Source organism: Arvicola amphibius, chromosome 12 (genome assembly GCF_903992535.2).
Source record: "Arvicola amphibius chromosome 12, mArvAmp1.2, whole genome shotgun sequence".
NCBI classification, from domain to species: Eukaryota; Metazoa; Chordata; class Mammalia; order Rodentia; family Cricetidae; genus Arvicola; species Arvicola amphibius.
The window spans coordinates 26,999,549-27,025,964 of record NC_052058.2 but is presented as its reverse complement, the minus strand read 5'-3'; the positions used below and the strand labels follow the sequence as shown (position 1 = coordinate 27,025,964).

Genomic DNA, 26,416 nt, shown 5'->3' with positions numbered 1-26,416 from the left:
AGAATTAACAGGACACAATCTCCTAATAGTCTCCATTGCCTCAGATATAAAAGGTGCTGAAGGGAAGGGACAACAGGCACAGGCTGAGTCAAGAGACATTTCCAGAAATGACAGGGTGAGCATGTTATAGTCTATGGGGTGGGAAGCAGGTTGTCCCCAGGAGAAAAATCTCCCCCAACGAACTATTCAGAAGAACAGCATACAGTATCAGGTCTCACATACAGGGGATTCCTTGCCTCCCTCAGTAACCAACTACCTCAGAATGGTATGAGAAGTCAAGCTCCCCTCTAGACCTCTCCTATTGAGAGCAGATCAGAAGTCCTGGGGGTATTCTCAAGGGTCATTGTACCCTCAGGTAGCCTTCATGAAGTCACTCTGGGCTGGGTTTAATCCTGGACACAATCTTGTAAAGCATTAGCTCCATATGAGATGAGGGTTTGTGTGGGCAAGCTTAATTCAGACCAATCTGATCCCAGAGTTCACACTAAACTGCTCAACTATACTTCCTGGGGTCAGAGGTTTACTTTATGCAACCTCAATAAAAAGTGACTTTGTCACCTGACCAGTCACAGAAGGTCTGTGGAACATTCTGGAGTGTAAAACAGGCTCACTTCAGGTACCGGAAGTCTGCTTTGGTCAATGGCCAGGCATTTGCACATTCAAACAGATGGTTCTATCCCCATTAGGAAAGTTAGCAGCACTGGCTACTGGTAAACAAGCAAGTTCATTGCTGTCCAGCTCCTACAGAGTCAGTTTTCTTGTTTCCTATGTGAAGAGGCTTGAGAAAGGGCTGTAAACTTCAGCATTAGGGAGTGCAGAAAACCGAGTATTTCATGCTTTCAGAAGGTCAGAAGCTCCAGAAGGCCAATTCAATGAGGGGGAGGGGGAAGCGGGTATGGATCAAACAGCAAAGTAGCTGAGACATATTTGTGGCACTGGGGATGAGGGCTTGGAAATGTCTACGGAGGGACCATGGCTGTGTGTTTCAGGGCATGGAGACCTGTCAATATGGCTATTCTCCAAGGATGTGGGCAGAAAGCACCCTTGATAGCCAAAGAAGTGCACCGTAGAAACTGTGTTAGCCTCCAGCAGGCCAATTTGTTCTCATATTACACACTTGGCTGGCTGTGTTGCGAGACCCTTGAGTTGGGGATCTGTTTCAGGCACCCCCGCCCAGTGAGGGTTGACACAGCATGGTTGATAAGTCAACAGAATGCAGAAGCCACAGCCGGATTAAGAAGGCTGTTTTATTTTGGTGCCCTGGACTTCAAGCAGATTAAATAATCAAAAAGGCCGGGCCACCGGGGTCATGTTTGAATGCTACAGCTGTTCAGTAAGGTCTGACCAACATTCTTTATGTGGCTCGCTGTCTGAATGGGGGAGGCAGAGGAGATCCCAGGGAGGCTGACACTGTGAGAAAAAAGACGGGACACAATCAAAAGATCCTCTTATGGAAAAGGACCACAGCAGACGGAGACAAGGGGGTGGGCTGCTTAAATCAGTGACCTCCTGCAAGCAGCAACTGTTTTCTGCAGCAGAGAAAGCCCATGCTGGATCCCGGAAAAGTGAATAGAAAGCTGGACATCAGGTTTGCTGTGGCCTGGGTGTGTTGATCTGTAAGCACACAAAGCCGGTTCGTGTTGGCTGAGGGCTCGCACTGCAGAGACTGAGCCATGAAAGGTGAGCGGTAATGAATTCCACTGCCTCTATCCCACAAGTCACCCACGAAGAGAAGGAAGGGGTCCCCTTGGAGAAATGGCTCTGAGAAATCAATTTCAACCCGTCTTTCTTAAAACAGTGGACAGATGCAAAAAATATTTCTCAGTGGGAAGATGGATGTTTCACCATGCTGAGCGGCGGTGGGGCAGGCAGCTGGAGACAAATGTGTGTAGCTGGGGGTGTAGACACGCACTTGGGTTGCCATGGGCCATTTCATAGACAATGTGGTACCTTGAGTTGGAGTTCATTTATTATTCCCTTTGGGGAAGTGGGAGGTCAAGAAAAGAGGAACAAACTGGCCCCCATCTCAGGAAGGTAAGCCTTTTGTTTTTATAAGGGGACTGGGTGAAGAAACATACTCTAGACTTTGAGAATTGGTCCCCTGCAACCAATTAACACTTCCGTCTCAGACAACAGTGATGATGTCGTCGGGTGATTTCTAATGGAAAGACATTTGGGCTTTGAAAGAAGTCATTTGGATATCTGAAAAATTACAGAAAGAAAAACCAGGGCTGTAGCCTTTTGTTGAGGAAGGACTGTGATTTTTCATGTCTCTTGAACTAAATCAAAGCAAGCAACATCCCTTGGAAAGTTCCTCTTTTGCTTGCCTTACAGGCCTGGGCACTAGACTCCAGGAGCAGAGTTCAAAGCAGGGAAATCAAGATGTAGTACATTTGACAGTCATGCTATGTTTCCCCCTAGGTGAAGCCCAAACCACCAACAAACAAATAACCTTCCCTTGAAAGCCTTTGTGCCGATAACCACTCTCGGTTTTGAATAGCATTCAGTGGCCCTGTAAATGCCTCTACGGTTCAAACAAGTGCTCTTGACAGATGCTTGCCATACTTAGAAATTCAAATCCCAGGAGAGAAAAAGGGAGGGAGACAGTACTTTGAAGAATGATTAAGCAGTTTTTTAAGAAAATATCAGTCCTTACAATGAACCCCACTCTGGATTCTGGGGAGCCCTCCCCCACATCCCTATATAACCTTGGAGTGTTGGGTCAGGGAGCTTTTACAGCATCATTTGTGATAAAGAGAGAAGGGAACCCTGGCACCTCAAATGCCCCTTCCTTGATGAGAGACGAGTGGATACTGAATTTGACATGGTCACACACAAAACATGCCATATTAGTTAAAAGAAGTTAATGAAAAATTAGTTAAAAAGTTAAATGAAGAAGCTTTTAAATACCCATATGGATCCACAGTTTTGACTAAACAGAACAGATTGCAGAGAGGATACACTTATGATTACATTTATATGGATTTATTTTAAAACCAGTTCAGCACCATATAAATCCCTCCCCAACTGCTGCCCCATGTTGCTCTCGAGTATTTGGTAGAGGAGTGTGGCATATTAGAATTCTCACAGATTCTGTAGACACTGCCTACTCAGGACCACACTACCTGTGAATTCCCGGGCTGGTAGAGACCATTGCTCATACAGAGGCTGGCTCTCCCTTCTGTTTCAGGTATTCTGCTGCTGTTTTCCAGTGTGAGCATCCTGCTCCCAGGTGTGGGTAGCTGCCCCAAGAAATGTTTCTGCCACCGACCTTCGAACTCTGTGGACTGCAGTGGCCAGGGGCTGTCCAAGATTCCTCCTGATCTACCCCCATGGACGCTAACCCTGCTCTTACAAGATAACCAGATCCACTGGCTTCCTGCTCTTGCATTCAGGTCTGTGCCACTGCTCAGCACCCTAAATTTATCCAACAACTCTCTTTCGAATCTGGCATCAGAGGCTTTCTATGGGCTTCGGCACTTGGAGGTTTTAAACCTAACCCAAAATTCCCTGCTTTCCCTGGAAACTAGCCTTGCCCATGCCCTACCTGGACTCAGGCAGCTGGATCTGTCATCCAACGGCCTTAATCTACTGCCCACATCCCTGGGCAAGCCTTGGGAGAACCTGACTGTGTTTGCCGTGCAGCAGAATAGTCTCCAACATCTGGAGCGTACACTTCTGGAGGCCATGCCCAAGGTGAGGCTGGTACTTTTGAAGGACAACCCTTGGAAATGTGACTGCCACTTGGTGGGTCTGAAACTATGGCTGGAGAGATTCACCTTTGCAGGTTAGTAGTGTGTCTTAGGGATGCTGTTGTGGGCATCACCAGTCAAAGATGGACCTCTTCCATCCTTCGCATCTCAAGAGGATTGAGATGTAGGGTTTTGCACATCTTAATATGGATGCCATGCCAATTTCAGAGTGTGGCAAAGGAGTAAGCGTCTGTTGGAGTTTGGAGAAAGTTTCCATGTGGGTATTTCTGCTTATCACAGTGTGCGTGCAGATGACATGGGCTTCTATCCAGGAATTGGGCACCAGAGGATTCTTAGCTTTAATTTCCAAGCATGATCTGATCGAGGTTGAGACTCTCCCTCCTTAAGACAGCTTCCCCCTCTTTCCAGTTCTACCTAATGATGGCTGTAAATCTTACCAAATACTGAAACTAGGTCCAGAAAGCCCACCCCCTGTCTAAAGTTACTATTTTTTTAAACAGAAGCCTAAATCTAAGTAAAAGAGCCCAGGATATTAGAGGGAGTAAACTTTGGAAATTACGCTATAACCTATAGACTAAGGGCCAAACTTGCCTGTTTTTTTTTCTGTTTATAAATAAAGCTTGATTTGAACACAGCCATACCATTTCATTATATACTGAACAGGTATCTTATACCAGAGGCTATGGTGGAGCAGTTGTGACAGAAACCACATAGTACACCTTACAGTCCTTGCTATCTGAGACGAGAGAGAAAAACTTGGCAGTCTCTGTTGTCATTGGGAAAGGGAAGCCCAGAGAAGATCAGTGACTGACCTGAGGTTGCACGGGAGAAGCCCGAGAGTGAGGAGACAGCAGGACAGTTGGGCCATGGTCTCACGCTCTTTCCTGAGCCCCATATTGCTTCTCTGAGCTCTACTCCTGCGCTCCTCTCCTTGAATGTCCTTGATGTGCCAGGCACTACTCCAGACCCAGAGAAAAAGTCAGAGAATGTGGACAGCTTATCGTTATGAAGGTGATGTTGGAAGGGTAAAAACAGATATTATTTAAAATAATAGATAAAGGTACGGATGGGTTCAGACGGCAGTGCTAAGACAGGCAGGCAGGGGCAAATGTGAAGTTGGGAGAGAATGTGTTCCAGTTTAGATAGGATGGGGAAGAAAAGACTCCCAAGATACTAACATGTGTAAGAACCAGAAGCAGGAAAGGAAGAAGGGACGATAACGGTGGGGGTGGGGCACAACATGTGTGAAGGGGCTGGTGACGAGGTAACATGGCTTAGTGAGAGACAACCAAGGGAGTCTGGGTGGAGATAATGCCCAGGACATTGTGGGTGCTGGCCCAGTCCCCATGCATGTGCAGAGCAGGTGCCCTGCCTGGACTTGATCTTAAGGGAGGTGGGAAGTCCTAAGGGGTTCTCGCCTAGGGAACAGTATGATCTGACCACTGTGTAAAACGCCACTCTGTTAACTCTCAGGGCAGAGAAAAGGCTGTTGAAGCCAGTGTGACTTTAGTGGATCAGAGAAAAGGCGACAGTGGCCCAAACCAGGGCTGTAACAAGTGATTGGCATGTGGAACAATGTAGTGGTAGAGACCACTGAGGGGTTGGAGGAAGAGATGGACTGGGAGAAGGAGAAAGCAATTACGAGAGATTCTTTTGTATTTTATTCTGCTTTGTAACTACATAAATGATGATGCTGTTAGCAGATAGGGAATGGGGCAGTGGGAGAGTCTGGGGAAATGCTCAGTGGAATATTCAGGAAGGGAACATATTTGAAATACTTGTCACTTAGTTCGGGGGGGGGGGAGCTTTGTTGGTGACTGTGAGCTTGGGCCCATTGCTCAGGAAGATCTAAGAGCTGCAGATAGGAGTTAGAGGGGGGAAAGGCAGCATTTGGAGGCACGATCTATATACAGTAAGAACTCAAACTTGCAACATCAAATTCAGAAGTTTCTCAACAGTCTAAGAGCAATCAATACATTGCCAACCAACCAATGTTGAAGTTAACTCACAATGGCAACTCCATAACTTAGTAACATTATTCTGATAGGTCAAAAACAAAAGCAAGCCCATCTGGAGGTGAGGTGGCTAGAGCCATTGCTTTCATAACCAGACCATAGGCATAAAACAAACCATCCCCCCAAATAGGGAGTTTCACCAAGGAAGAACATTTGTCAGTGTTAAAAAGAAGCACGTAGTTTCTAGACCTAGGACATCTGCAGCAGTGCAGGCAGGACTGGCATCCTCCTCTTCAGTCATAAACCTGGACCAGGGCTACCCAGCTGACTGTGCTATGGCTCATTCTGGTCCCTTGATCCAGCAATGCTCTAAAGTGATGCTTCTCAAGCCAGGATAGTGGCCCTTTACAGGGAAAGGCAAAATCAGATCAGGGTGCCATGACCTGGTGTTCCAGCATAAAGGACAGAAAGTATGAACTAGATGCAAAACATGGGAGACAGCCAGCCCGCTTCTGTATTCGCTGCCTAAAACTAAGCTAATGGGTAGATGCTAGTCTGAACTGTTACAAAGACAAACACTGAAGGTATCAGCCAAAGCAGCGTAATTAAGATCACAGACTGCCCTGACTTCAGACATGTATGCTTAAGTCTATCGCCTACTTGTGTGAGAGTCCAAAGAGATTGGGAGTGAGGTCTTCATCCCATGCAATCATTTGGGGATCTAAGCTTCCTTGGATTGTAATCCCACTAACTTTGTCTCATGACATCTAAGGTCGCCACCAACACATCACACAGAGGACCATCCTGGAGATTTTTCTTGCCCTGGAAGTAGCATTCTTGCATCCACGGGGTAAAGCTCAGTCTCGTGGCCCTAAAGTGACACCCAAAAGATTTGGAAAATGTAGTATCCTGTCTGCCTAAGGGCAAAAAGATTTGTTTTGTCCGTGTAGAACCATCTTTCCTTGACCCAAGCATACATACAGGAAGGTAAATGATCATCTTTTATTCACATGTGGACCCATCCTTTTATGTTGATGGCTGAACAGTTGACACAATATATCCATTGGAGGAGTCCCCAGAACAGTCTTGAAAAGAGAATTTCATGATTATTCTTCTCTCCCCCACCTCCAGGAATGCAAGCAGAGGCTCGGAGTGAGGTTGTAACTTTACGGAATAGAACAGTTAGCTTATCTACAGACCTAAGATCTGAACTCAGTTTCCTCCGAGACAGAGGTGAAACATTATCAGTGTCAGGTGGGGGACAATGGAGATTGGGAGTTGGAGCTTCTTGTTCTCTCAACTTTTCTAAGAGAGAGACACTCATGCTGAAATCAGCAGATTTGCCTCTGGGGTCATAGTCCCTAAGATGGCAGTGGAGTTGGAAGGAGCTGCACACCAGGCTACGGAGACTCTGCCAGCCACAGGCTCTGCCTTCCTGCCATATCCAGGCATTCACATTAGGCCTTTCCTTTGCTCCGAGTCTTGAGGCTATGGATTTTAGTGCAGTTCTAGAGTGGAAAGTGGATCTAGAGAAAACCTGAAATCTGGAGAGGACACACAATGTACCATTGCCTGGGTGAACATCAGCCAGTGAAGCCGCCTGACCTAGCAGTTGGGGATCTCCTTGTGGAAGCCACGCTGCACTGTGGTTGGATTAAATGCCTTTGCTCCCCTTGGGTTTCTGTATCTCTAACCTCTTGCCTTGACACACAGCTCCTAGTAAGGGTTGCCGTGGCCAGGTACAAAGGTAGGTAAGATCCACAGAGGCAGAGCCCCTGTCATCTCAGCCCTTGGGTGGAGTGCTGGGCTCAGCTGGGACAAATACTTTGTCCCTCTAGCTTCACGAACACCAGTGGTTCAGGAAATTCCTCTTTGGTCTTTTTTCTTTAAAACCAGGATCCATGCCTCAAAGGATTAATGCAGAAGCTGGAGTACTGGGGGGAGGGAGTCTGGTGTGTGTCGTTCAACTTTAAGCAATAGCAGCAAAAAGAGAGTGTGTTGGATTTTGACACTGTCATCAACCACGGAGTTTTTGAGCCATGTGGCAGATCTTGTATTATGAGGTGGCTCTATCTATTTGTAGATCACTGATGACTCATCTTACCATGATTAGATAACACGGATGGGCGTACAACTCCCAAAGCCTGAACTACTACGTAATGGCACGTGCCAATAACGCTGAAGTGACAACCAGTGTATGTGCCTTTTTGGCATTAATTTAAAAATTTCCCTATGATGTATATTGAGAATCTGCAATCTGCACTTGCGAAGGGAAAGCGTCACCCTCCCCTGGGTGAAGTTTGTAAGACAGCTTGAGAGAAACAAGCCACCGGTCCTATGGGTCCCGCTTTTCTGCCACTGCCATGGTCCCAGAACATGCCAGAGAGGAAGAAGCAGAAAGAGGGAAGCGTACTGGAGGTGGAGGGGGCTGGGTTTGGGTGTTGATTTATCCACTCACATCCTGTGTGAATTAAAAAAAATTCCTTATAAGAGAGAACGGGGGGACTTTAAGCTGTCAGGTCAGACACAACTAGGATGTCCCGATGGCAGAAAACTTGAAGTTCATGCATGTGAATCTGAATAGTGGACCGGTGTACCCTGCAGCAGTACTGCAGGGAAGGATAGCTATCACATATGCCTAAGGGTCTCAGTCACCTTAGAGAGACCAAGACCTACAGTGAATAACTCCTTGAGACACTTGGAACTCAAAGTCGTAACTGTCAGGAAGCCCCATAAAATGAGCCTCTTAAATCCCATGAACTAAACATAAGGTATTGTCAGATGCTCGGAGACCAACAACTCAGGGAAAACGTGTTGATAGAGATGCAGGGTCTTTGCAGTTAACACACAAACACAAGAATGGCTATTCGCAGCTGGGCGGTGGTGGCGCACACCTTTAATCCCAGCACTCGGGAGGCAGAGGCAGGCGGATCTCTGAGTTCAAGGCCAGCCTGGTCTACAAGAGCTAGTTCCAGGACAGGCTCTAGAAACTACAGGGAAACCCTGTCACAAAAAAACAAACAAACAAACAAAAAAAGAATGGCTATTCGCTTTGTGCTTTCTTAGATTTCCAGTGAGAATCTGGCAGGAAAGGTGGGGAATGGGTGGGAGGGTTAGTGGAAGTCACAATGTCTTTGGCTGTTGGGCCCTCATGGTCCCTGTCAGCATGTGCCCAGTGGTCCCCACAGCCTTTATATAATAGTAAGGAAACTTGGTTTCTAATAAATTCTTAGCAATAAGGAATTCTCTAGTCTGTGGCAGGCTGAGGACTTTGGAACGTTGTCATATCAAAGCTTCATTGCTGCCCTTTGCTTTGTGTCTTGAAGGGGGAGTAACAGACAGTGCCATCTGCAGGCTGCCTGAGCCCTGGAAGGGAAGAGAGCTCCTCTCCATTCCCCACGAACTCTACCAACCCTGTCCTCTGCCTTCTCCACATCTGGCACCCTCACTAGGTCAGCAGCCTGGTTCTGCCCCTCAAGAGGTCCACAAGCCTTCTGAGGATAACTCTGGACAGCAAGATTCCTTGGAGTGTGAGACCAAACCCAAACCAAAGCCAACCAACCTGCGCCATGCTGTGGCTACTGTGGTCATCACCGGGGTGGTATGTGGGATCGTTTGTCTCATGATGTTGGCGGCTGCTATCTACGGCTGTACCTATGCAGCTATCACAGCCCAGTACCACGGGAGACTCTTAGCATCCACCCGTGAGTCTGAGAAGATGGGAAGCAAGGAGCCAATGGACCATTCAGCAGCCCGAGAGCCGCCATGTCAAAGTCCTCCTTGATCACCGAGGGCCCGGAGAAACGTCTGAGTGGCCCTCATGTGCTTCACTGCTGTCGTCCCATGTTTTGTCTCCCCAAAACAACTAAGAGAAAACATGTGTCAAGTTTTTTTTTTAAAATACCCAAGTTTATGGAAGAAATTTATGGTGTAGCTTTCAAATATCATAGATAAAATAGGCATACCTTGCAATCGGGAAGTTCAGACAATGAGTCTATGCACAGGAACATGAGAAAGGGAGAGGCCATCGCTTGTAGGTATCTTTCCCCCGATTAACTTTTTCTGCAGAGCAACAGGAATGCTGACCTCTGTGCCAATAGGCGTTCTTAGGAGCTTTGGGGGCCACCAGTTGGAGTGCCTGGGAAGAGGTTGGTGATCTTACCCGAGGGGTACTGGATGCCTCTATAATTCAAGTTCATGCTAGATCGGCGGGACTTTTAGATGTTGTGCATGTTACATATTTAGTGGAAATGTCTGTTGGTTGGGAATTTCATAGCTGGCCACAAGAGTCAGATTATATTTGATTTTCTAAATCAGAAAACCATTTGGGGCTTTCTAAGCTGCAGGAGAAGACAAGAGTTCCATGTCTGGTTAATGGGACTCAGGCCTGGAGCCTGGGCAAGTTTTTTTTTTTTTTTTTTTTTTTTTTTTTTTTTTGATGTGAAGGCACACAGAGAGAATGGATGAGCCAGGATACAGGGCAGATATTACCAGAAGGCCACATCCACCAACCAGCTGGAACCTTACTAGAACTCACAGCAGGGACCAACCAGCTGGAACCTTACCCCAGTGCTCACAGCAGGGATGAATTTAGATTAGTCTGAATAGTGCGTGTGTTTCTGCATCGGCACACACAATGCACAGAGGGCATGGATTTGTACAGCTACACCCACACATAAACACCCTCAGAGCAATCAGCTTACCCACTAATGAAACGCAGCCATGTCGGGTGGGAGCCAGTAGCTGTTGATCATCACCCAGATGGTACGCTCACCACTCTGGGATAGGAAGGAAGAAGGAAGTTTGAGGGGCAGGGGAGTTACTGGGGCACTCAAGGTACTTGGTGCAGACATCCTGGCTAATGTTGACGCATGGCTTTAAAGAGTTCAGGTACGGCTTGCTAAGACCACAGACTCTGTCCCAGAGAGTTGCATGCAAAGTGAATTTTTGTAAATTGAATCATCGTTTTAATGCAGCAGGGGAGCTTGCTATTTAAAGGGACCTTTCATGGAATCTTTTCTGTAATGGAAATAATTGGCTCCAGATTGATGCATTTTTCAAATTTGCATTTCTATGCTAGGGTTTCTTAAAGTGGAATATACCTATACCTACTTTTTCTGTTTATACAACAGGCACATTTTTAGATTATAACTACTTCGCGCAGGAAGAGAGCACAGAGGAGTTAAAGACATGCTAAAAGCAGAAAATGACAAATATGGGGCAAACTTTCCTCTGGAGCCCATGACAGACATTGTTAATCAATCCCAGCACACTTTGCAGCTGAGCCTCAAATATACCACAGATGGTCTCTTAAGACAGCACTATAGGCAACTAGAACTAATCAGTTGGAGTTGGTTCAAAGGATAAAGCACATTTGCCATTCAGGGTACTGGCTCTACTTAGCCCTCCAGGCCATGTAAAAGTTGGTTTGGATCTCCAGTCAGTAGTCTATTCCCAAACGGGAACACAAATAGTACACGCACGTGTCAGGATGGACAGACACCTAGCCAGCTATAAGTGTGTGAACCTTGCACACTGCTGAGTGGGCTAAGGGTTGAGTGTCTCTTTGGAGTATCAATTCAGCTACACAGTTTCAGCTAAAGTGTGAATAGCCAGCACTCTAAATATCGAAATAAAACTGGATACATAAAATTCTAAGTTTAAAAGCACAATGTATATATGAATGGAAAGTCACAGAGAATGCATCAGTATGTGCAATTAATATGTATTAGTGGTTACAATGTTAAAAAGACCAGAACAGAAAGAGTTCCCAAGGAAGGCCCATGGCTACACGGGCTGTCACTTACCATGATACCTCCTCTGTAGTGTGCCAAGGTGGCCGATTTAACTGTGTGGTGACTGAGTTCCTACTCCAAGGATATAGCCACTAGTTTCAAGCCACAAAAGCATGTCTCTCCATTGTCAGAACTGTGCCTTTGTTGTTGTTGTTGTTGGCCCAGAATGGAATGTGAGAGGAAATTGAGAAGGTTCGTTATTTTGTATCTCCATTTGACCAAATGTTATTCAAGCTCACACTGTTAGCCGGCATGGGCCAAACTGTTTTCCATGAGCATTCCACATGGAATTCTGACACTCCCATGAAAGATGCCTGAGCTACCACATGCCCAACAACTCCCAGGGCCAACAGCACAAGCCTCCTCTAATGAGTGATTTAAGACTGCCAGTCGCCTGTGCCCTGCCAATGCTTCGGAGGTGCTGTAGGTTAGCCTGGACCTCAGAGATTACATAAAAGCCTTTCCAGTACACAGCACAAACCATGAATGTGGCCCAAACCCACGCTTGTCAACATTCTAATCCTATAAGATATCGAAGCACAGATGACAACACAGGCAGACGGCTTCTAGTTTAATAGGTAGCCTTTAAGCGAAGGATTTACGTGCTACATATGTACACTCAAATTTCCATCATTCGCCGGCAGTCACCACACACAGCAGTTGGCAATGAAAATAATTACTTACTCTGAAATGTCAACAGCTTCTCAGCACAGAAAAAATATAAATCAAGTTGTTTAGATGAACAAACGTGGAGTTATCATTTGTTAATACGAGAAATGAAATGTTTTAATTGCAAAATGCTCTGCAGATGAAAGACCCAGTTTTCAGGGAATTCTGCAAGAACCACAAATTATCTTTCCCAAGCACTGCAGCTCACGAGGGGCAATTTACAAACGCCACACAGATTATTTTCAGCTGCTTATTACTGCTGTCCTATTCATAGATTCCCCTGTAAGAATGTCTGTCCAGCACCGTGCCAGGCTGGAGGAGATGCGAAGGCCAAAACTCATGCTTAGTGTCCGTTGTTTCTGAGAAAGTCATCTGAAATGTTCCACTTTCAATAAAGGTGGTGCAACATTGTGGTGAGAGGAAGGTGGTCTTTGCTTAAGCAGGGTACCGAGTTCACAGGCGCCGTAACTTTTTACCATGAAGTCCGTGCGAAAGGCATGGAAAACACACAAGGGGTTGTGAGGAGAAAGATCGGCTAGCAGAGCAGAAGAGCCCGCGGCTACAGCAGGACCTCAGACCCTGCCGATAAGCATCGTGTGCTCAAGATGATAGAATGCCAGCAGAAGAAGGTGTGATCTCATTTTGCCGTACAAAAATATAAAGCTAAAGAGAGACCCACACCTTGGTTTCCTGCCGAAGGTTCCTGGAAATCAAATCCCATTACCGATGCTAAGAACTACTCCTGAAAACCCCTTGGTCTCTCACTCTAAAACCAGTGTTTCTCAGCCTGTGCATTGCAATCCCTTTGCAGTCAAAGGATCCTTTCACACGGGTCACATCAGATATTAGCATTATGATTCACAACAGTAGCAAAATTACAGTCATGAAGAAGGAATGAAGTAATTTAAGTTCCGGGGTCACTGCAGCCTGAGGAACTGTATTAAAGGGTCATCGCATTAGGAAGGTTGAAAACCATTGTTCTCAATATTGAAAGAAGTGGCTATATTGGTTTCCAAAGTAATCTGTCTGTACCCCGTGTTCATAGTTATATAGCTGTGGTGATATTTTGTTTGTGATCTAACAAAGCTCTCTTGAAGATCAGAGTGTGGAGCTAAGCCGCTAATTAGCTGTAGAGGTCCAACAGTGGTGGCTCGCATCTTTAATCCCAGCACTCAGGAGACAGAGGCAGGTGGATCTCTGCGAGTTCAAGGCCACCCTGGGCTACGTGAGATTGATTCAGTCTAAAAGAGAAACAGAGCCAGGTGGTGATGGCTCACACCTTTAAACACAGTACTTGGGAATCACGTGCCTTTAATCCCAGCACCAGGAAGGTGGAGAGGGCTGGGCAGAGAGAGGAATGTAATGTGGGAGGAGACAGGAGCTCAGGCATTCAGTCTGAAGATTCATGGTGACAGGGTCTTGTCCCATTTGGTTTGAGTACTCTGTAGATGTAAGAAGTCTATCTGGTGGTTGCTGCTCTGCTTCTCTGATCTTTCAGCTTTCACCCTTGATATCTGACTCTGGGTTTTTTATTATTAAGACCAATTAGGTTCATGCTACATATAACAGTCTTTCGAAACCTGTAACTTCCCATGCAGATCATCACTGTGTCCGGTGTAGTTAAAACCCCACCAGTAGATCTACCATATATTCTACTATCAGAAACCTACAAACACACCAACCTACAAGGTGTACACGAGCTGGATTATCTAGAGAACTCCAAGGGACCATCCTGTTCCCCCTCTTGATAGAAATTCTTCATATTTTAATGCTCAAATTGCAATGAGATCTCAAAGAGGCCTTTGTCTCACTCAGAGACTCGATTTTATATCATACTGGCCTGCTTTGACAAGACAGCTGGCATCTTTTCCCACACCAAAGACACTGAGTGTTCCAAATCCTCTGGATAGGTAAGCAGTCATGCAGTCTCCCAGGGCCATTAAGAAGATCCAGAAAATGAATCAAAGGAGCCAGGAAAGGCCCTGAAGAACAATATGTCTAGGCCTGGAAAATTCCAGAACAGTTCACCGCGGGCATTGCTACAGAGCACAGAAAACTCATCAGTTGGTTCCTGACCAGACTCAGAATCCAGTTAAATCTGTTTCCCATGCACTCACAACAGATCAACTAGCGCTGACACAGGGGAATAAAGCGATGTGCTACTTTGATATAGTTCAGTGCCTTTATTTTACAGATAGGTGACCGAATGGAAAAGGGAAAAAACAACTTTCCAAAAGTCACACACAGTTCTCTGTGTGTCCGATAAACCTAGATGCAAAAGCATGTAATTAGCATGAATAATACAAACTAATCCCCCATTAACTTCTGCTCATTGTGCAGTCAGCCACACTATCTAGACTCTGACATCATCGTACTCCTCATTTAGATAAAATCAATAATAGCACCATCATCAACATTTACTGATGTGGTGCTGGCTGGCTTTACATCAGTTTGACACAAGCTAGAGTCACTTGGGAAGAGGAGACTTCAATTGAGAAAATGTCCCAATTAGGATTGGCCTGTAGGCATTTTCCTTAATTGATGGCTAATGTGGTCAGGCCCAGCTCACAGTGGGTGGCACCACCCTTGGGTAGGTGGCCTTAGGTGTTATAAGAGAAAGTCATTGGGAAAGAAGCCTATAAGAAGTGTTCTTCCATGGCTTCTGCTTCAGCCCCTGCCTACAGGTTCCTGCCTTGAATTTCTGCCCTGACATCCTTTGATGACAACTATAATGTGGGACTGTAAGATGAAATTAACACTTGCCTTCCCAGGTTGCTTTTGGTTATGGTGTTTTATACCAATATTAGAAAGAGAAGACAAACATCCAATTTGGAGCCAAGTATTTTCTAAACATATTAAGCAATTATCTATCTTATAATGCAAACCTTACTTACTGCTACATTGCACATGAGCCTAAAAAAGCACATTTGCCTAAGGTTATCCCACAGTAAATGGTAGAATACAAATCCAAATACAAATTGTTGCCCAGTATTATGTCAACTTAACATATGCTAGATTTATCTGAAAGGAAGGAACCTCAATTTGGAAAATACCTCCATAATATCTGGCAATAGGGCATTTTCTTAATTAGTGATGAATGGAGGAGGTCCTAGACCATTGTGGGTGGGGCCATCCCTGGGCTGGTGGTCCTGGATTCTATAAGAAAGCAGGCTGAGCAAGCCATGGGGAGCAAGCCAGTAAGCAGCACCCTCCATGGCCTCTGCATCAGCTCTGTCTTCAGGTTCCTGCCCTGGCCTCCTTCACTGACGGCCTGCAGTGTGGAGTGTGAGCCAAGTAACCCTTTCCTCACCCACTTGCTTTTTGGTCATGGCGTTTCATCCCAGCAGTTGAAACCCTAAGACACAAGTTTTTTTTCTCTCCCAAACCTAGGTGCTTTTCAAGAGTAAACATGTCCCTTTTGTTGTTTGTTTTGAGTTTTGCTTGTTTGTTTGCTTGTTTTTTTGAGACAAGGTTTCTCTGTGGAGCCTTGGCTGTCCTGGAACGCCTTCTCTAGACCAGACTGGCCTCAAACTCAAAGAGATACACCCGCCACTGCTTCCTGATGCCTGGGATTAAAGGTGCACATTACCACTACCTGGCAAGTTTTCAGTTATCTATGTATCTATGTATCTATCTATGTATCTATGTATCTATCTATGTATCTATCTATCTATCTATCTATCTATCTATCTATCTATCTATCTATCTATCTACCATATCCATTTATTTATTTATTTTAATCTATCTATTTATAATCTTTTTTTTGTTGTTATTTTGGGGTTTTTTTGAGACAGGGTTTCTCTGTAGCTTTGGAGCCTGTCCTGGTACTCACTCTGTAGATCAGGCTGGCCTTGAACTCAGAGAGATCTATCAGTCTCTGTCTCCCAAGTGCTGGAATTAAAGGCGTGTGACACCACCGCCTGGCTCAGTTTTTTAAACTAACAGTTTTGGCTAGCATACAACACAATGGTTTTGTTATGACATCTTTACACACGTGTATCACTGTGGTTTGATGTCTTTACACACGTGTTTCACCGTGCTTTACTCACGCTCATTCCCTGTACCCTCTCCTGACTTCCCTCCCCACTTCTATTGGTTCCACTCCCCCCTCAGAAAATTCCCTTTCTGATTTTATAGTTCATATGTATAAATGCATGCCTGCATGTATGCTGATCCTAGATTTTTCACATGAAAGAAACGTGCTATTTGTCTTCCCCCATTATCCTCTCGTGTTCCCTTCATTTTTTTTCCCCTCTAATACATGGACTATGCTAAAGATTCAGGCTTTTGCCTCTGAGTAAACTGGGAAGTCAACAGAGTTTTGAATGAAGGAGACATGTGATATTATTTGTTTTGTGACATGATTGCTGTGGCTCCTAGTTAGCCTCGATGGTGAGGGTTCCGAGAAGAGAGAACCAGAGAAAAGACCATGTGGACAGAGCTAAGGGTAAGCTGTGCAAGTGAGGAGATGCTAGCCATCATCCAAAAATAATGCGCTGGATCATAAGTTGGGTAGGAAGAAAAGAGAATTAAAAGTATTTTTTAGGGACTAGTGAGATGGCTCATGCCTGCTGCTGAGTTTGATGACCTGGTTTGGATCCCTGGGGCTCACACAGTGAAAGAAGTTGTCCTCTGACCTCTATATGAAAGGTGTAGCATACACATGGACCCATACATAAATAAATATAAACAAATAAATAAAATTTAAAGAAGGAACAGCTTCAAGACCCTGATTCAAATCAACTGTAAAAATGAATAAGATGGCACATTTGAGGCAACCAGAAATTAGGTACATTAGGAATTCTTATTTTTAGGTACAATATCATGTTATCTGAGGATACAAAGAGGTCTGTATCATTTACCGATGTATACTAAAATCTTATGGAAAAATCATGATAGGACCACAATTTGGTTTAAAGTAAACTAGGGGCGGGGGTACAGTAGGGGATGGAGGTTGTGGCAGGAATGAGCGAAGGGAGCCAACCTAGGAATGTCTGGCTGGGATCATCACCAGTGTCTACACAATGCTCAGAACCTTGGTGATGGGGAGGACACAGAGGGGGAGCTCTGCAGTCTCTGACGCTTATAAGCTAGAGAGATGAATGAGTCAGACTAGGAAGGACCAGAACATTGAAGGGCAAGGGAGGGGAAGCACCAAGTAGGCAGCTGGCATAGAACAAGAAGAGGGGATCTCAGAGGGTCGATTTGGGCGTGTCTAATGTGGAAACCGCTTGGTGCCATCGCAGAACCTGACTGCTGTGGGTTGTAGAAAGAACTGGAAAAAGCACGAGAGAGGACTGTACAGCATAAAAGCATCATAAATGAATACGTACAACCGCAAACTCATTTTGGCTTAAGTCTGAACTAGTTCAGTTCAGGAAGGTGGAAGGCTTTACGAAGAAAAATATTTAAATACTCATGCCCTATGCTTCCACTCTGAAATCTCTCCTGATTGTTAAAAAAGATATATACTCCCATCTCCCATGACTTGAAGTGTGGATGACAGTCAGACATTGATCCTGCCATCACCTGGAGCTTCTATATTTTATTGATTTTTCAAGACAGGGTTTCTCTGTAGTTTGGGAGCCTGTCCTGGAACTAGCTCTTATAGACCAGGCTGGTCTTGAACTCAGAGATCGGCCTGCCTCTGCCTCCTGAGTGCCAGGATTAAAGGCATTTGCCACCACACAGCCAACTGGAGATTCTCACCCAAAAGAGACTCCAAGAACTGGCAGTGAGTATGACCTTTGGGGACAAAAGGTTGTGATCATGCTGTCTCTTTCTAATCACAGGCTGTGTAAGGCTTACTCCTTTGCATCATAAAGAGAGCACTTTCCCAAGGTTTATGAATCAGAGTGAAGATTAAGTAAGTTGCTGCCGGGACTGACAGAAGAATATGTACTTTTAGGAACCTTAGGACCTTTGGTTAGGATTTCTGTAAGACCACATACAACCAGGTACAACTGATGGACAAATTCTGATATGTGAAACTCTATGTCAACATTCATTTACATAACCTGATTTCAATAGCACCTCATTTCTATTAGAACACTATGAAAGAGGTGGGTGAAGAGGAGGTGGCCTTTGTGTGGTTTTGTTTTAAACAGACTGTGTGACATTTCCATCTTATAATAGTGTTAGTGAGGGTTTTTTGTTTTGTTTTGTTTTGTTTTTTGGAAAGAGCTGAGCAGTCAACATTTCTTTGAGTTGTGGTCCATACAGTTTCTATCCAACTACCCAGCTTTTCCATTTTGGTAAGAAAGTGTCTTCAGATGAAAGAGGTGTGGCTACATGCCAATACAACTTTATTTACAAAAACAGACAGCACATAAGCCACATGCTCTTCTATCTAGATAATGTAAAGAGCTCATACAACACAGCAAAATGACAAACCATTGTCATTTAAATACAGGCAAAAGCTTTAAATAGACATCTCTCTAGAAAAGAGGCACCAAGGGCCAAAAAGCTCAAGATCAGATGGACGCTCAGCATTGGTCAGTAGGGGAATGGCTCAGTGTCTGTAACTACAGTTCCAAAGGTTGCCCTCTTTGGGCTCTAAGGGTCCGGAGTATGCACACATGTACCTATACACAAGCATTCAAAGCCATAATGTTTTAAAAAGACAGTAATAATAAATATAACTATATCACAAGAAGATGCCTCCAGGCAAGATTTCACAGAGAACAACACCTGCGAAGGGGGATGGGGTGGGATGGCTCTTTAAAAATTCTAACCAAAGCACCCTATACTTTGATATACATGTGAAAAAAATGTATACATGAGAAGAAAGGCCCCTATGGGAGTGAGAAAGGGGGCAGCCGTGTGCTGACTTCCAAATATTTAATTAACACTAACTTTAATATGCAGCTCTACCAGGAATTCAGAGAGAAGTGCCTAACTTGCTGATACCGCGCTGCGTGCCCTGAGAACCTGTCACCCTGGGTATTCTGCTACCCCTGAGTTTTGAGCAGATGATGTGTTTTCTATCTCTGGTAAATCTGAAGCTCTGTCGCCCTTGGGAGCAGTGCCCTAGGGAGCTAACCCAGAGGCTCTGGCTCCTCGGGACTTGGGCTATTTTTACATCTAGAGTGGTGACCCTGTATGCGCGCTCTTTACAGACTTCTGCACCTCGCAGAGCAGCTGTTCTGAAGGACAACCCTAACTCTGAAATTCTGCTGCAGATACTAAACAGAGCGCAGGCTCCAACTAATCTCAAGTCCATTGCCATGACTGTTGTAATAACTCAGAGCGAAGACAGGATGTGGATTTCCATCTCCTCCTGGGCTCCCTCCTCACCTGCCTGTGAGCCCTCTGTTAAGAGTCTGCTAATTACCCTCAAACTGCATCATTCAGGTCTCCGAATGCCAACTAGAGACGTGTATATGTATAAGGGATCTCATCCCCAACCCATTCACATCCTTGGAGAAGGGGGTTGCTTCTTCCTGAGAGTTCTTCCCACAGAGATTTGCATGCTGGGTATATCTCGTACTTCAGGCTTCCACTCAGATAGCTCCCCGGTCACCTCAAAACTAAGAGGCATCGCCCTCACCACATACCCGTACACATGTTTGGGAAGGCAAGTGACTTCATTCTCTTTGCCACTGACAACCACACTTAATCTTTGTCTGGCTCTGATTTCTCAAGTATTTTTCTTCTTTCCCTCCCCCTTCTTACGTCTTTCCTTCCTTCACTTGCCTCCTTCTCATCCCTGTAAGACTTAGGGCTTCTCTATCTCCGGCACAAAGGGAAGCTCTCCCTTGGCAGTGGTACCCTTAGGTGGGCGATCCAGTGGAAGGAGTCTGCCCTGGACAGATGTGCCCCCGTTGAGAGTTCAACTAGCACCCACCTCATTTATTCCACACTGCCTTTTGTAGGACTTGCTCACAAGCGCATGTTCAGCTCTAGGCACCACCAGGAATGAAACGTATAGCTATTGAGAGGTTTAATGATGGTGCTTATTTTAAGCCAGTTTCTAGCTCACTACTCCTGACATTTTTGAACAGATCATTCTTTGTTTTGGATCAGTGGGCAAATTGTTCTTTTGGATGCTAGGCAGCATTTTTGCCCTTCACCTAGCAAATGGCAGTAGTACATTCTAACCAGTGGTAACAATTCTCTCTCTTTTTCTCTCTCTCTGATTGTGTGCACACACACATGCACACATACCTGTATGTGCATTCGGATGGTAGATGCATGTGAATGTATATATGCTTGCCTGTGAGGGCCTAAGGTCAAATTTGGATATCATTCCTCAGAAACCATCTGCCTTGTTCTTTTGTGACAAGGCCTTCCCAGGGTCTGAATCTATTTATCAGGATGGCATAGCTGGCCAGGGAGCCCTTCGGCTCCTCCTGTTCTTGCTTTCCCAGAAGCTGGGATTCCTTGCTTATGCTAAGCACATCTGGCATTTTCATATGGGTTCTAGAGATTCATTTCCTTGCACTATACTGACTGAGCTAGCTCCCTACTCCCAATATGCATTTTTTTAAATGATAAAACCACTTCCTTTGCTAGGATTTCACAAGCCAGAGGTTTACCCATGGCAGGCTTGACCCTGAATTCCTGAGATGTAGTTAGCTCATTGTGAGATTCCACCGAAGGAATGAGGTCAAGGAGGACGTTTGCTGGGAAGGTTTTGGGAAGATTACTCACACAACACTAACGAGGGCCCATCTTACACACTACACTTCGTTTAAATAGCACTTACCTGACAATAGCTAATGGCTAATGGCGCTAATCAATCACTTTCCTAATTATCTGTTTAAAATGAAATCTTCCCCTTCATTACACTGCCTTGAATTATGCAGATGAGACCACATAACCCACAGTTTGAAATTTTCCTTGTGAGAGGATCTAATGCAATCCATGTTCCTTGCTCAGGAGTGAGCTGGAGGGTCAGGGCCATCTTCCAATCTACTAAAATCATTGTCCTCCACAGCTTAAAGGCAGTGATTTTGGGATGTCATACCTCAATGAAATTATTATTTTAAAAGTTGTAGTGTGATAAATGAAGGCTTTAATGTCTAGGTTTTTGTGAAGATTATAATTAGCCGCTAGTCTAACACTTAACATTAGATACTAGGACTTCACTGAAAAGATAACTTTTGGTTTATCGATGCCATTTGAATGGGACAGCAAATGATTTCTCTATCCTTAAAATATTCACGTCATAGGATGGTGTGATTGTGGCGTGAACTCAAATTTTGCCAGTGAGAATCTCTGACTTGTAGTTGCATACCATGGCTCTTTTATCTGGCCTGTGGATCCTGTGATCCTGTAAAGCAAGGGACAACAAAGCCCATAGGCCTTGAATAACTTATTCAGGTCACGTCCCAGCATATGTACCGTAAGTATGTGAGAGGTCAAGTGAAACACAACTGGACCAACTTTAGATTTTGATGGGTTAAAATTTCAGAGCAATAATAATAATAATAACAACAACAAACTGCTAATAAGTCTTAACTAATTATTAAAAATTAAAGTATTATTTAATTATTTAAAAATTTTAATAATCTTTAAAATGCAGAAGTCTGAGCTGGAGTGATTGACCATCAGGCAAGCTAATTGCTCTGCAAATGTGGGCACTAGAGTCTGGTCTTCAGCATCTCTGTGGAAACTGCGTGGTGATAGTGGACTCAGGGATTCCTGAAGCCAGGTGATTAGCTTAACAAAGCAAAACACCAGGTCCACACTCAACCAGAGTCTACCTCAATGCACACAATAGAGAGTGACCAAAGAAAGCATCTGGGGTAGTTTGAATGTAGCTGGCCCCATAAGCTCCTAGTGAGAGGCAATATTAGGAGACGTGGCTTTGTTGGAGTAGGTATGGTCTTGTGGGAGGGAGTGTGTCACTGTGGGGCTGGTCTTTCAGGTTTCCTATGCTCAAGTTATGCCTAGTGACACAGATAACTTCCTGTTGCCTACAGAGTCAAGATGCAGGACTCCAAGCTCCTTCTCTAGCAGCATGCCTGCCGGCACGCCACCGTGTCCCGCCATGATGACAACAGACTGAACCTGAAGCTATAAGCCATGCAATTAAATGTTTTCCTTTATAAGAGTGAGTGGTCATGGTGTCTCTTCACAACAAGAGATACCCTGAGTAAAACAGTATCTTACCTCAACCCCAGGCTTCCCCACGAATACGCACATGCTTCTCTGCATATGCCCCAGCCAAACACGTACACATGCAAAAATCATTTTTTTAAAGAAATCTGAATAGCTGAGGTTAGGAATTTTGCATTTGTCAGATTCTCGTCAGTGATTAGGAAGGCAGGACAAAAATTTCAGGAGGAGTCCCCAGCAGGCCCACCCCTTTCACCATCTACTGTCTCAAGGTCCCCCTATCATCCTCCCCCCACACCAAGCATGCTATTATTCACCCTTGTATGGTAGAGACAGCACTGCAGAGAAGGTGGGCCTCCCCTACTGAGAGTCCAGTGGGGAACTAAGCCAACATGCTCTAGATAATTTATGGACCCCGAGCTGGTAAATTAGTAAGTTGGGGCAAGCTGGTTTCTGTGATCTCGGTTTGCTTGTAATTTTTCACTGAGGTCTGTCCACCATAGTCTGAACCCTCAGCTGGCCATGGTTTAGTGTGATAAAGAAAGATAAGTACAATCCTTGGCCTTTAGAACCTCCAGAAGACTACACAGGTCTTTAGTTCACTAGTCCTATGAAATCATGGCTTTTGATGATTTTATTTATTATTACTATGATATGTGTGTGCATGTGTTTCAGGGTTTGAACTCAGGCCATAAGGATGGTGTGCTCTTACCCGCTGAACCATCTCTCTCTTGCCCTCCATATTGTTACTAAAATTAAAATTTGCTGCTGTTTTATGCACGTGGTGAGGAGGGAAGGGTTGTCAACACAGAACCAGTTATTATTCATTGATAAGTCGAGTGCCTGGCAAAAGCAGGGGTCTTGTCCTATGGAATGAATGAATGAATGAATGAATGAATGAATGAGCAAGTGAGTAACTGAATGAAACAGAAGGCGAAAATGCACCACTCCTATACATCCTGGATTTTTGCATCTCTTCATGTATTTTCCTCTTTGTTCTCTTATACCATCTCCAAAGTGAGAATAAGGCAGGAACTAACAATCTCAACCTTGACTTAGACGGCGACTGACCCAGGACAATAATAATCCCAAGCCTGACTTAGATTGCTACTGACTCAGGACGATGAACTGAGCAAGGTACAAGACAAGTGGCAAATTCAAGCAGACCTTACATTCCAAGGTTTGTATGTCTCATCATAACAGCAAAATGGATTAGCATCTTGATACACACACACGAGTTTCCAAAGCTCTAGAGAGACTGGGTAGGCCCTGTCATGTCTCCTATTGCCCTGAGAAAGCAATTGAGTAAGCGAGGCACACTGCTGGCAGCTGGAAAGTTGGCAGAGTCCTCGAGAGGAGGCTGGGAAGTACTGTCAGAGGCCCAGAAGATGGATGGAGCCTGCTTATACACCGAGGCTGATGCACAAATGGAATCTTGCCCACTCCAACTGGCCTTTCTTCAAAGGTGGCATTGACAGATGAGTATCTCAATGTTTTTGTTTGAAAAAGAAAACAAGAAAAAGCAAGGAGAAAACCTCTTTCTACCCCCAAACTAGCACACATAGCTAATGAACACGAACACATGAGGTCAGGCTGTGCAAAGGGGCAGCCTCTCAATGCAGGGGAAGGGGTGGTCTCGGAACTATTTGCAAGGTTGTACACCTTTTCTTCCAGTTAAGTCTCAACTGCACACAAGGATTTCACTGGGACCCTAAATTCCTGTTGGTCGGCTGTGTCCCATCTGCTGCCAGAGGCCTGCAAAAGGGGACCAGGCCTGCTCACAAGTTCATCTTCATCTGCCTCTCCAACTCAAAAGGCCCCTTTAATTTCATAATGGTAAACAGTATCTGAGCAATTGGAGGAAAACACGGAGTGGATTGTTACAGACCCTCATCCCCTGGTGATTGACGTGAGAGTTGGGACAAAGTCCACAGAAACAGGGCATGAATTGAAGAGGCTGTTCTACTCTGGGAGAGAGAAAGGTCCCCCCGAGGTCACTGCCATCATGGGGCTGCGTCCACAGCAGTCTTCAAGATCAAAGCCAAGTGAGGCTGTTTTATTTCACGTCTCCCAAACAGAGTTGGGAAAATAAGGTCAGTAGTCACCCACTTTAAAAGGTCCAAACTAAATACAGCTCCCCGGGCAACCTTGTTTCTCGGCTTTGCTCTGTAATTATCTGTCGAATATGAGCACCAGTGGATACACACTTAGAAACAACAAGTCAGAGATGCCTTGCCTATGCCTGCAAGGTGAGCCAAACGGTCACCTGCCCGCATTCTCTGGCCAGCTGTGTAACTAAATATTAGATCAGCAAACCATTTGTAAATTATGTACTCCCTGTTAGCTTAGATGCACTGTTTCCAGGCCAGGGCATATACACTTGTAAAATAGTAAACATTTGCTCATACTTGAACATCCCTTTTTAACTGGGACAGAGGTGTCTGGGATAGGTGACTTTAGAAGCGACCTGGAACACCCATTATGGTCACTGAAGAAAAGACCCACAGGAAGAATTTTTTAAGAGAAATTCTGAACCAGATGGGTTACTTTTGTCTGACCTGGCCTTGGACAGACAGCTGTTGTCTATGACTCTAACCCCCAGAAGATAACATGCCTCCAGAATTAGCTGGCTGGAACAGCCCAGAGGTAAGCAAGTCTGACCTCCTTGAAGCAAAAATAAATCTTGCTGAGTGAAATGACCCTATCTCCTACTTTCCTCAAGGAACATGAGGCATTAAGTGACAGTATTTGAAGACAGCAGCCATGAATCCTCAGAGCCCATATCTGCAGGCTGATTAATTGTAGGTCTGCCTAGTTCAAGATAAGCTGCAGGTCAAACACATAAGACCGTCTTCCTTGTCATATCCAATAACCCAAGGATAACCAGAGTGGCTGTCCTCTGATCGTTCAGCCCCCTGCTAATATAATTATGATGCACAGGCCCTGTCAGAAAGGAAGTGGAGGGAACAACAGTGATTCCCAGCCAAAGAGCAAGTGCTTCAGTCAGCTCTGCTCCTCTGCTCCCTTCGGCCCCCTTTCTACAAATTACCATAGCACGCAGACATAGGCGTGGGTGTTCAAAGTCACTCTCAAGCCCAGCTCCATTAGGGACGCTGCCCCCAAAACAAATCACTCCCTTTGGTAAACATAGTTCGGATCAGGAGAGTGCTTGGCACATCTGACACATCCATCAACCGATGGATCCAGAAATGATGTATTAAGAATGGACTATGTGCCAGGCATGGTCTTAAGCCTTTATAGGAGAACTATGGCAGATTCCAGCCCTTCAGGACAAACGCCAGCCAGCCATAGGCAGTTGCTGGGGCTCCTATAGGATGAGAGCAGAGAAAAGGCTTCCTTGACAACCCAAGTCTTAATTGTAAAATGTTTTAGCTTTCCCCTGCTCACAAACCCAGCACCTGTGCATGCTTCTTGGTCTCTGAGAAGGTTATGTGTGCTAATATATGAAAAAAAAAAACCCTATAATTTCTTTGTATGCCCATCACGATCCTCACAGTATCCCTCAAGCTTTACCTGCTGTCAGGAAATTCTCACTATGTTTTCCAACTTTTCCCCTGTGCTCAGATTCAACAGGAACACTGGGAAGGATTCCTTCTTTTGCATACAACCCCATGAGCCTTTAGAATAGTGGTTCTCAACCTTCCTAATGCTGCGACCCTTTAAGATAGTCCTTCAAGTTGTGGTGACCTCCAACCATAAAATTATTTCATTGGTACTTCATAACTGTAGTTTTGCTACTGTTATGATTTGTAATGTAAATACTGATATACAGGATGTTCTCAGGCGACCACTGTGAAAGGGTTGTTCAGTCCCCAAAGGGTCGCAACCCACAGGTTGAGAAACACTATGCTAGCACCTCAGTGTGAAAGAGCTAGCGCAGAGCTGAAAGAGAAATTTTTGTTTTTCTCTTTTTGAAACCTACCTTTCGGGGTGTGAGCATACTAGACAAAAGAGAAGCCCTGCTCTTAACATACTTGATGACCAAAATCATTGGTTACCTGCCACCACGGGAGATTTCCGTTCATCCAGGAGCTGGATGGAAGTACTTGCTGTTACCACGTTGCTTTTGTTGACTGTTCCTATAGAAAACGAGAAAAGAAACTCACTATAGTAAAATAATGAAGGGTTCTGAGGCCCATGGATAGAAAACAACCATACTGGCCTGTGGTCATTCATACGCAAAGTGTTCTGGGACTCTGTC

The 26,416-nt window shown here is 44.9% G+C and overlaps 2 protein-coding genes across 2 annotated transcripts in view; one reads left to right on the top strand and one right to left on the bottom strand.

The window, feature by feature from the left end:
• The window catches only part of Cacna2d3 (calcium voltage-gated channel auxiliary subunit alpha2delta 3), an 842,461-nt gene that overhangs the window by 123,443 nt on the left and 692,602 nt on the right, over window positions 1-26,416 (bottom strand). Inside the window, 1 exon segment of the mRNA XM_038350066.1 lies at window positions 26,214-26,294. Within this exon segment, the coding sequence (XP_038205994.1) occupies window positions 26,214-26,294 (81 nt within the window).
• Window positions 1,585-9,452, top strand: Lrtm1 (leucine rich repeats and transmembrane domains 1). Its single transcript, XM_038349478.1, has 3 exons — window positions 1,585-1,680; window positions 3,191-3,787; window positions 8,995-9,452. Exons 1-3 carry the CDS (start codon window positions 1,674-1,676, stop codon window positions 9,450-9,452), a joined length of 1,062 nt encoding a protein of 353 aa, XP_038205406.1. The 5' UTR covers window positions 1,585-1,673.